The sequence below is a fragment of the Oncorhynchus tshawytscha genome, unplaced genomic scaffold (genome assembly GCF_018296145.1).
Source record: "Oncorhynchus tshawytscha isolate Ot180627B unplaced genomic scaffold, Otsh_v2.0 Un_contig_3970_pilon_pilon, whole genome shotgun sequence".
In the NCBI taxonomy this organism is placed as follows: Eukaryota; Metazoa; Chordata; class Actinopteri; order Salmoniformes; family Salmonidae; genus Oncorhynchus; species Oncorhynchus tshawytscha.
This window is the reverse complement of record NW_024609706.1, coordinates 203279-215000: the sequence shown is the minus strand read 5'-3', so window position 1 is coordinate 215000 and position 11722 is coordinate 203279. Positions and strand designations below refer to the sequence as shown.

The window sequence follows — 11722 nt, the reverse complement described above, 5'->3', positions numbered from 1 at the left end:
ACAGAGTGTAGTGACGTGTCCTATAAGGAGCAGTAATATAGTACAGAGTAATATAGTGATGTGTCCTATAAGGAGCAGTAATATAGTACAGAGTGTAGTGATGTGTCCTATAAGGAGCAGTAATATAGTACAGAGTGTCCTACAGTGATGTGTCCTATAAGGAGCAGTAATATAGTACAGAGTGCAGTGATGTGTCCTATAAGTAATATAGTCAGAGTGCTGATGTGTCCTATAAGGAGCAGTAATATAGTACAGAGTGTAGTGATGTGTCCTATAAGGAGCAGTAATATAGTACAGAGTGTAGTGATGTGTCCTATAAGGAGCAGTAATATAGTACAGAGTACAGTGATGTGTCCTATAAGGAGCAGTAATATAGTACAGAGTGTAGTGATGTGTCCTATAAGGAGCAGTAATATAGTACAGAGTGTAGTGATGTGTCCTATAAGGAGCAGTAATATAGTACAGAGTGTAGTGATGTGTCCTATAAGGAGCAGTAATATAGTACAGAGTGTAGTGATGTGTCCTATAAGGAGCAGTAATATAGTACAGAGTGCAGTGATGTGTCCTATAAGGAGCAGTAATATAGTACAGAGTGTAGTGACGTGTCCTATAAGGAGCAGTAATATAGTGTAGTGATGTGTCCTATAAGGAGCAGTAATATAGTGTAGTGATGTGTCCTATAAGGAGCAGTAATATAGTACAGAGTGTAGTGACGTGTCCTATAAGGAGCAGTAATATAGTGTAGTGATGTGTCCTATAAGGAGCAGTAATATAGTACAGAGTGCAGTGATGTGTCCTATAAGGAGCAGTAATATAGTACAGAGTGCAGTGATGTGTCCTATAAGGAGCAGTAATATAGTACAGAGTGCAGTGATGTGTCCTATAAGGAGCAGTAATATAGTACAGAGTGTAGTGATGTGTCCTATAAGGAGCAGTAATATAGTACAGAGTGTAGTGATGTGTCCTATAAGGAGCAGTAATATAGTACAGAGTGTAGTGATGTGTCCTATAAGGAGCAGTAATATAGTACAGAGTACAGTGATGTGTCCTATAAGGAGCAGTAATATAGTACAGAGTACAGTGATGTGTCCTATAAGGAGCAGTAATATAGTACAGAGTGTAGTGACGTGTCCTATAAGGAGCAGTAATATAGTGTAGTGATGTGTCCTATAAGGAGCAGTAATATAGTGTAGTGATGTGTCCTATAAGGAGCAGTAATATAGTACAGAGTGTAGTGACGTGTCCTATAAGGAGCAGTAATATAGTGTAGTGATGTGTCCTATAAGGAGCAGTAATATAGTACAGAGTGTAGTGATGTGTCCTATAAGGAGCAGTAATATAGTACAGAGTGTAGTGATGTGTCCTATAAGGAGCAGTAATATAGTACAGAGTACAGTGATGTGTCCTATAAGGAGCAGTAATATAGTACAGAGTGTAGTGATGTGTCCTATAAGGAGCAGTAATATAGTACAGAGTGTAGTGATGTGTCCTATAAGGAGCAGTAATATAGTACAGAGTATAGTGATGTGTCCTATAAGGAGCAGTAATATAGTACAGTGATGTGTCCTATAAAGAGCAGTAATATAGTACAGAGTATAGTGATGTGTCCTATAAGGAGCAGTAATATAGTACAGAGTACAGTGATGTGTCCTATAAGGAGCAGTAATATAGTACAGAGTGCAGTGATGTGTCCTATAAGTAGCAGTAATATAGTGCAGTGATGTGTCCTATAAGGAGCAGTAATATAGTGTAGTGATGTGTCCTATAAAGAGCAGTAATATATTGTAGTGATGTGTCCTATAAGGAGCAGTAATATAGTGCAGTGATGTGTCCTATAAAGAGCAGTAATATAGTGCAGTGATGTGTCCTATAAGGAGCAGTAATATAGTGCAGTGATGTGTCCTATAAGGAGCAGTAATATAGTACAGTGATGTGTCCTATAAGTAGCAGTAATATAGTGCAGTGATGTGTCCTATAAGGAGCAGTAATATAGTGTAGTGATGTGTCCTATAAAGAGCAGTAATATATTGTAGTGATGTGTCCTATAAGGAGCAGTAATATAGTGCAGTGATGTGTTCTATAAGGAGCAGTAATATAGTACAGTGATGTGTCCTATAAGGAGCAGTAATATAGTACAGTGTAGTGATGTGTCCTATAAGGAGCAGTAATATAGTACAGTGACGTGTCCTATAAGGAGCAGTAATATAGTACAGTGATGTGTCCTATAAGGAGCAGTAATATAGTACAGAGTGTAGTGATGTGTCCTATAAGGAGCAGTAATATAGTACAGAGTGTAGTGATGTGTCCTATAAGGAGCAGTAATATAGATGATCTGCAGAGAGGAGGAGCTCAACTACAGGATGACTAACAGCATGTGACTGGGATCTGGTGGGTGTGTCTGTACCGTGTGTCTGTACTTTGTGGGTGTGTCTGTATTGTGTGTCTGTACTGTATGTGTGTACTGTGTGGGTGTGTCTGTACTGTGTGTGTGTACTGTGTGGGTGTGTATGCACCGTGTGTCTGTACTGTGTGGTACTGTGTGGGTGTGTCTGTACTGTGTGGGTGTGTGTACTGTGTGGGTGTGTATGCACCGTGTGTCTGTACTGTGTGTCTGTACTGTGTGGGTGTGTCTGTACTGCGTGTGTGTACTGTGTGGGTGCGTATGCACCGTGTGTCTCTACTGTGTGGGTGTACAGTACGTATTGTGCATGCGTGTATGTGTTATCTGGTGTGTGTGTGTGTGTGTGTGTGTGTCTGCGTTGTTGAGATCCAGAGCTCCTTCATCTCCCTCAGGATGCTGAAGGAAGGGGTGTGTCATATGGCTGTCAATCAAAATGCATATTTGAGGAAATTATAACGGATGTCAGTCACACACACACACACACACACCGCAAGGGTCCAGGGCTCAACTGCCAATCATTACAGTTAGATATGCTTCCATAACCTGTCAATCAAATTGTAGGAATATGAAGAAGCAGGTCACGTGTGAGTGTTAAAGCTGTGTTTCAGATCAATAATTCTGACAAGTAGTCCCTTTAAAAGGACCCAGCTAATACTGTGTGTGTGTGTGTGTGTGTGTGTGTGTGTGTGTGTGTGGCAGGTTGTGTGGGCGGTGTGTGTGCGCTTGCCAACGTGCTGGGGCGTGAGGTGTGTGAGCTGGAGCAGCTGTGTGTGTCGGGACGGTGGGAAGAAGCCAGTGCTCTGCAGCAGCGCCTCATAGAGCCCAACACTGCTGTAAGTCAAGCTGCATAAACCCTATGTAACCCTACATAAGAGTTGACATAGAGCCCAACACTGCTGTAAGTCAAGCTGCATAAACCCTATGTAACCCTACATAAGAGTTGACATAGCGTCCAGCACAGCTTTGAATGAACCTACATAGCCCTAAATAACCGCCCCATCCACTCCTCTCTTTGTTGTTGCTAGGTGACCAGGAAGTTTGGTGTTCCCGCTCTCAAGCAGGCGATGGAGTGGTTTGGTTACCACGGTGGCACCTGTCGCTCTCCTCTTCAACCGCTCTCAGAGGCCGAATCACAGCAGCTTAGACTGGACTTCTCCACCAACGGCTGGCTCTGAAGGGGACAGGGGGCGGGACTGAGTAGAAGACAGGGGACTGGGCCTGCTCCAGGTTGAAGTTGGCGTCATAGAATAGAATGCGTAGAACATTATGGCATCATTGACTTGAATGTGGATTTCCTTTCTACTCATTCTAATTATATGGTTGTCTCTAACCACAGATCTAGGATCAGGTGACTCTACACCCAGTCCTAACCTTAACCATTAGGGAGTTGAGAAAAGATGTGACCCTGTATCAGTTGTTAGGGGCAACATCAACCTACTGTGACTGTTTCATACATGCATAGCGTCCTTCCCTTCCTGGCCTTAAATCTAAGAGGACTTGATAGTTGGAAGCAATAACCAATCCAGTCCTTTCACCTATCAGTGGTCTTGCTGCCTTGCTATATAGGAGGCCGTTGTGAGGGTGTTGTGTGTTAGAGGCATGTCAACACTGTAGGACTACCCCAAGGCCTCCCACCTGTAATGGCCATAGGGGTTGTGTCCCACATCACACCCTATTCACTACATAGTGCACTGCGGTTGACCAGAGCCCTATGGGTCCTGGTTAAATAGTAGTGCACTGTATAGGGGAATGGGTTGCCATTTTGGGACGCACCCTTTGACATGAATTAAATACAGCAGGAAATAAAAAGACATGTAAGGAATCAGTTTGTTTATATTCCCGAAGGATGTTTTTCAAATAAAGAGAAAGACCACCTACCCAGCAACTGTCACTTACCGTTGTCCTGCTATTTCTGTTGAAACAAGATGAGCTCGTTCCATTCTATAGCTAACCTAGATCTATAGGTAACATTCCACAGAGCCAGGTGTAATGCCACTGTCCTGCACTAACCTAGATCTATAGGTAACATTCCACAGAGCCAGGTGTAATGCCACTGTCCTGCACTAACCTAGATCTATAGGTAACATTCCACAGAGCCAGGTGTAATGCCACTGTCCTGCACTAACCTAGATCTATAGGTAACATTCCACAGAGCCAGGTGTAATGCCACTGTCCTGCACTAACCTAGATCTATTGGTAACATTCCACAGAGCCAGGTGTAATGCCACTGTCCTGCACTAACCTAGATCTATAGGTAACATTCCACAGAGCCAGGTGTAATGCCACTGTCCTGCACTAACCTAGATCTATAGGTAACATTCCACAGAGCCAGGTGTAATGCCACAGTCCTGCACTAACCTAGATCTATAGGTAACATTTCACAGAGCCAGGTGTAATGCCACTGTCCTGCACTAACCTAGATCTATAGGTAACATTCCACAGAGCCAGGTGTAATGCCACTGTCCTGCACTAACCTAGATCTATTGGTAACATTCCACAGAGCCAGGTGTAATGCCACTGTCCTGCACTAACCTAGATCTATTGGTAACATTCCACAGAGCCAGGTGTAATGCCACTGTCCTGCACTAACCTAGATCTATAGGTAACATTCCACAGATCCAGGTGTAATGCCACTGTCCTGCACTAACCTAGATCTATTGGTAACATTCCACAGAGCCAGGTGTAATGCCACTGTCCTGCACTAACCTAGATCTATTGGTAACATTCCACAGAGCCGGTGTAATGCCACTGTCCTGCACTAACCTAGATCTAAAGGTAACATTCCACAGAGCCAGGTGTAATGCCACTGTCCTGCACTAACCTAGATCTAAAGGTAACATTCCACAGAGCCAGGTGTAATGCCACTGTCCTGCACTAACCTAGATCTATTGGTAACATTCCACAGAGCCATGTGTAATGCCACTGTCCTGCACTAACCTAGATCTATTGGTAACATTCCACAGAGCCAGGTGTAATGCCACTGTCCTGCACTAACCTAGATCTATAGGTAACATTCCACAGATCCAGGTGTAATGCCACTGTCCTGCACTAACCTAGATCTATTGGTAACCTTCCACAGAGCCAGGTGTAATGCCACTGTCCTGCACTAACCTAGATCTATTGGTAACATTCCACAGAGCCAGGTGTAATGCCACTGTCCTGCACTAACCTAGATCTATAGGTAACATTCCACAGAGCCAGGTGTAATGCCACTGTCCTGCACTAACCTAGATCTAAAGGTAACATTCCACAGAGCCAGGTGTAATGCCACTGTCCTGCACTAACCTAGATCTATAGGTAACATTCCACAGAGCCAGGTGTAATGCCACTGTCCTGCACTAACCTAGATCTATAGGTAACATTCCACAGAGCCAGGTGTAATGCCACTGTCCTGCACTAACCTAGATCTATAGGTAACATTCCACAGAGCCAGGTGTAATGCCACTGTCCTGCACTAACCTAGATCTATAGGTAACATTCCACAGAGCCAGGTGTAATGCCACTGTCCTGCACTAACCTAGATCTATTGGTAACATTCCACAGAGCCAGGTGTAATGCCACTGTCCTGCACTAACCTAGATCTATTGGTAACATTCCACAGAGCCAGGTGTAATGCCACTGTCCTGCACTAACCTAGATCTATAGGTAACATTCCACAGATCCAGGTGTAATGCCATTGTCCTGCACTAACCTAGATCTATTGGTAACATTCCACAGAGCCAGGTGTAATGCCACTGTCCTGCACTAACCTAGATCTATTGGTAACATTCCACAGAGCCAGGTGTAATGCCACTGTCCTGCACTAACCTAGATCTAAAGGTAACATTCCACAGAGCCAGGTGTAATGCCACTGTCCTGCACTAACCTAGATCTAAAGGTAACATTCCACAGAGCCAGGTGTAATGCCACTGTCCTGCACTAACCTAGATCTATTGGTAACATTCCACAGAGCCAGGTGTAATGCCACTGTCCTGCACTAACCTAGATCTATTGGTAACATTCCACAGAGCCAGGTGTAATGCCACTGTCCTGCACTAACCTAGATCTATAGGTAACATTCCACAGATCCAGGTGTAATGCCACTGTCCTGCACTAACCTAGATCTATTGGTAACATTCCACAGAGCCAGGTGTAATGCCACTGTCCTGCACTAACCTAGATCTATTGGTAACATTCCACAGAGCCAGGTGTAATGCCACTGTCCTGCACTACCTAGATCTATAGGTAACATTCCACAGAGCCAGGTGTAATGCCACTGTCCTGCACTAACCTAGATCTATTGGTAACATTCCACAGAGCCATGTGTAATGCCACTGTCCTGCACTAACCTAGATCTATTGGTAACATTCCACAGAGCCAGGTGTAATGCCACTGTCCTGCACTAACCTAGATCTATAGGTAACATTCCACAGATCCAGGTGTAATGCCACTGTCCTGCACTAACCTAGATCTATTGGTAACATTCCACAGAGCCAGGTGTAATGCCACTGTCCTGCACTAACCTAGATCTATAGGTAACATTCCACAGATCCAGGTGTAATGCCACTGTCCTGCACTAACCTAGATCTAAAGGTAACATTCCACAGAGCCAGGTGTAATGCCACTGTCCTGCACTAACCTAGATCTATTGGTAACATTCCACAGAGCCAGGTGTAATGCCACTGTCCTGCACTAACCTAGATCTAAAGGTAACATTCCACAGAGCCAGGTGTAATGCCACTGTCCTGCACTAACCTAGATCTAAAGGTAACATTCCACAGAGCCAGGTGTAATGCCACTGTCCTGCACTAACCTAGATCTATTGGTAACATTCCACAGAGCCATGTGTAATGCCACTGTCCTGCACTAACCTAGATCTATAGGTAACATTCCACAGAGCCAGGTGTAATGCCACTGTCCTGCACTAACCTAGATCTATAGGTAACATTCCACAGATCCAGGTGTAATGCCACTGTCCTGCACTAACCTAGATCTATTGGTAACCTTCCACAGAGCCAGGTGTAATGCCACTGTCCTGCACTAACCTAGATCTATTGGTAACATTCCACAGAGCCAGGTGTAATGCCACTGTCCTGCACTAACCTAGATCTATAGGTAACATTCCACAGAGCCAGGTGTAATGCCACTGTCCTGCACTAACCTAGATCTATTGGTAACATTCCACAGAGCCAGGTGTAATGCCACTGTCCTGCACTAACCTAGATCTATTGGTAACATTCCACAGAGCCAGGTGTAATGCCACTGTCCTGCACTAACCTAGATCTATAGGTAACATTCCACAGAGCCAGGTGTAATGCCACTGTCCTGCACTAACCTAGATCTATAGGTAACATTCCACAGAGCCAGGTGTAATGCCACTGTCCTGCACTAACCTAGATCTATAGGTAACATTCCACAGAGCCAGGTGTAATGCCACTGTCCTGCACTAACCTAGATCTATAGGTAACATTCCACAGAGCCAGGTGTAATGCCACTGTCCTGCACTAACCTAGATCTATAGGTAACATTCCACAGAGCCAGGTGAAATGCCACTGTCCTGCACTAAACTAGATCTATAGGTAACATTCCACAGAGCCAGGTGTAATGCCACTGTCCTGCACTAACCTAGATCTATAGGTAACATTCCACAGAGCCAGGTGTAATGCCACTGTCCTGCACTAACCTAGATCTATAGGTAACATTCCACAGAGCCAGGTGTAATGCCACTGTCCTGCACTAACCTAGATCTATTGGTAACATTCCACAGAGCCAGGTGTAATGCCACTGTCCTGCACTAACCTAGATCTATTGGTAACATTCCACAGAGCCAGGTGTAATGCTACTGTCCTGCACTAACCTAGATCTATAGGTAACATTCCACAGATCCAGGTGTAATGCCACTGTCCTGCACTAACCTAGATCTATTGGTAACATTCCACAGAGCCAGGTGTAATGCCACTGTCCTGCACTAACCTAGATCTATTGGTAACAATCCACAGAGCCAGGTGTAATGCCACTGTCCTGCACTAACCTAGATCTATAGGTAACATTCCACAGATCCAGGTGTAATGCCACTGTCCTGCACTAACCTAGATCTATAGGTAACATTCCACAGAGCCAGGTGTAATGCCACTGTCCTGCACTAACCTAGATCTATAGGTAACATTCCACAGATCCAGGTGTAATGCCACTGTCCTGCACTAACCTAGATCTATAGGTAACATTCCACAGAGCCAGGTGTAATGCCACTGTCCTGCACTAACCTAGATCTATAGGTAACATTCCACAGAGCCAGGTGTAATGCCACTGTCCTGCACTAACCTAGATCTATAGGTAACATTCCACAGAGCCAGGTGTAATGCCACTGTCCTGCACTAACCTAGATCTATAGGTAACATTCCACAGAGCCAGGTGTAATGCCACTGTCCTGCACTAACCTAGATCTAAAGGTAACATTCCACAGAGCCAGGTGTAATGGTTAAGTTTAGGATTGGGGGAGGTGAAGCTTATCCTAGATCTGTACCCAGGTGGAAACTTCACTACCCATTGTTGGCCACTCGAGGGTGCTGTGGCCCACTGTAAACAGCGAGGCGACGCTGGGATGGTTCAGCATCAAGGGCATCCGTCTAATCTCCATTAAGGAGGATGTAAACCCTTGGCATGTGATTCTCTGCCCCCGACACGAGCATGGGGTCAATGGGGGAGGAAGGAGGGAGGGTGAGGGGGGAGAAATCCACTCCTCTAGCCAGCGCAAAGCAATGGCCAGTCAGCAAACCTGCTTCACCTGCCCTCTCTTCCTCCCCTCCCTCCTACTGCTCAGCACTTGTCAGGGGGCAATGATGACACATGGAGAAATGTCTCTACCTCCCTCCCTCCCACATCTCTCTTTCTCCCTCAATTTCTCTATTTCCCCTTTCAAACATTTCTCATTCCACTCCTCTCTGTTTTACGTTCTCTCTATCTCTCTCTCTCTCTCTCCGTGTCTGTCTGTCTCTGTCTGTCTGTCTGTCTGTCTCTGTCTGTCTGTCGGTCTCTCTCGCGCTCTTTCTCTCTCGCTCTTTCGCTCTTTCTCTTTCGCTCTTTCTCTCTCTCCCACTCTAGATTAAGAGCATGCTCAAAATACTCCCAGATACCTCTCTAGCCTTCCTTCACTCACTCACTCACTCACTCACTCACTCACTCACTCACTCCCTCCCTCCCCTATCCCTCTTTCCCTGTCTTCTTCCATCCCCCTACTGTGTTGAGATGCCTGACTGACTGTTCAGTTCTCAGTGGGTGCAGAGCTGTTTTCCTCACTCTTAGGTCGCATCCCAAATGGCACCCTATTCTCTATATAGGGCACTACTTTAGACCAGAGCCCTATGGGGGCTCCAGCCCACCCAGACCCTGTACACTGTATCCATACAGATTGTATATGAATATACTCAAACCCCTGAAGGATCTTTTCCTTGCTCACAGAGACAGATTTTACAGAATAAGGGTCAAACACACTCAAACACAGAGCTCTGAACAACCTTGCATATTTTGATCATGTCTTTGTATCCCTTGGTACTCCTCTCAGCCAGTCTCCCATCCCTCCTACCCTCCCTCCATCCCTCCTACCATCCCTCCATCTCTAATCCCTCCCTCTTTCTTTATTTCGTTCCAGTTGAGCTATAATTTCCCTCGCTCATACCGCAGTCAGCTACATTCCTCTCTTTCTACTCCTTTATTCACTCCTCTCATTCCTTCACTCTGTTTCTATCTTTCTCTCTGTCTGTCACTGTATCTCACTCGTTTTTTCTCTGTCTCTCTCTCTGTCTCTCTTTCTTTCTTGGAAGCCAAAAGAGTTTCGGTGGTAACTCTTAGCCTGTCAAAATACAACCAATAAACCTAATAGACTGTGGCATTAACATCAGCCTTCTAGTGAAACATGGAGGATTCTACCCTGGTAGACTGTGGCATTAACATCAGCCTTCTAGTGAAACATGGAGGATTCTACCCTGGTAGACTGTGGCATTAACATCAGCCTTCTAGTGAAACATGGAGGATTCTACCCTGGTAGACTGTGGCATTAACATCAGCCTTCTAGTGAAACATGGAGGATTCTACCCTGGTAGACTGTGGCATTAACATCAGCCTTCTAGTGAAACATGGAGGATTCTACCCTGGTAGACTGTGGCATTAACATCAGCCTTCTAGTGAAACATGGAGGATTCTACCCTGGTAGACTGTGGCATTAACATCAGCCTTCTAGTGAAACATGGAGGATTCTACCCTGGTAGACTGTGGCATTAACATCAGCCTTCTAGTGAAACATGGAGGATTCTACCCTGGTAGACTGTGGCATTAACATCAGCCTTCTAGTGAAACATGGAGGATTCTACCCTGGTAGACTGTGGCATTAACATCAGCCTTCTAGTGAAACATGGAGGATTCTACCCTGGTAGACTGTGGCATTAACATCAGCCTTCTAGTGAAACATGGAGGATTCTACCCTGGTAGACTGTGGCATTAACATCAGCCTTCTAGTGAAACATGGAGGAATCTACCCTGGTAGACTGTGGCATTAACATCAGCCTTCTAGTTAAACATGGAGGATTCTACCCTGGTAGACTGGCATTAACATCAGCCTTCTAGTGAAACATGGAGGATTCTACCCTGGTAGACTGGCATTAACATCAGCCTTCTAGTGAAACATGGAGGATTCTACCCTGGTAGACTGTGGCATTAACATCAGCCTTCTAGTGAAACATGGAGGATTCTACCCTGGTAGACTGTGGCATTAACATCAGCCTTCTAGTTAAACATGGAGGATTCTACCCTGGTAGACTGTGGCATTAACATCAGCCTTCTAGTTAAACATGGAGGATTCTACCCTGGTAGACTGTGGCATTAACATCAGCCTTCTACTTAAACATGGAGGATTCTACCCTGGTAGACTGTGGCATTAACATCAGCCTTCTACTTAAACATGGAGGATTCTACCCTGGTAGACTGGCATTAACATCAGCCTTCTACTTAAACATGGAGGATTCTACCCTGGTAGACTGTGGCATTAACATCAGCCTTCTAGTTAAACATGGAGGATTCTACCCTGGTAGACTGTGGCATTAACATCAGCCTTCTAGTGAAACATGGAGGATTCTACCCTGGTAGACTGTGGCATTAACATCAGCCTTCTAGTGAAACATGGAGGATTCTACCCTGGTAGACTGTGGCATTAACATCAGCCTTCTAGTGAAACATGGAGGATTCTACCCTGGTAGACTGTGGCATTAACATCAGCCTTCTAGTGAAACATGGAGGATTCTACCCTGGTAGACTGTGGCATTAACATCAGCCTTCTAGTTAAACATGGAG

The 11722-nt window shown here is 45.1% G+C and overlaps 1 protein-coding gene across 3 annotated transcripts in view; it reads left to right on the top strand.

The window, feature by feature from the left end:
- hoga1 (4-hydroxy-2-oxoglutarate aldolase 1) overlaps window positions 1–4292 on the top strand; it is a 21418-nt gene extending 17126 nt beyond the window's left edge. For all 3 annotated transcript variants that reach the window (XM_042317130.1, XM_042317132.1, XM_042317131.1), the window contains 2 exons: window positions 3101–3234; window positions 3427–4292. In XM_042317130.1, the coding sequence (XP_042173064.1) occupies window positions 3101–3234; window positions 3427–3576 (284 nt within the window). In that variant the 3' untranslated portion in view covers window positions 3577–4292. The remainder of the gene's footprint in view (window positions 1–3100; window positions 3235–3426) is intronic.
- The last annotated feature ends 7430 nt before the right edge of the window (window positions 4293–11722 follow it).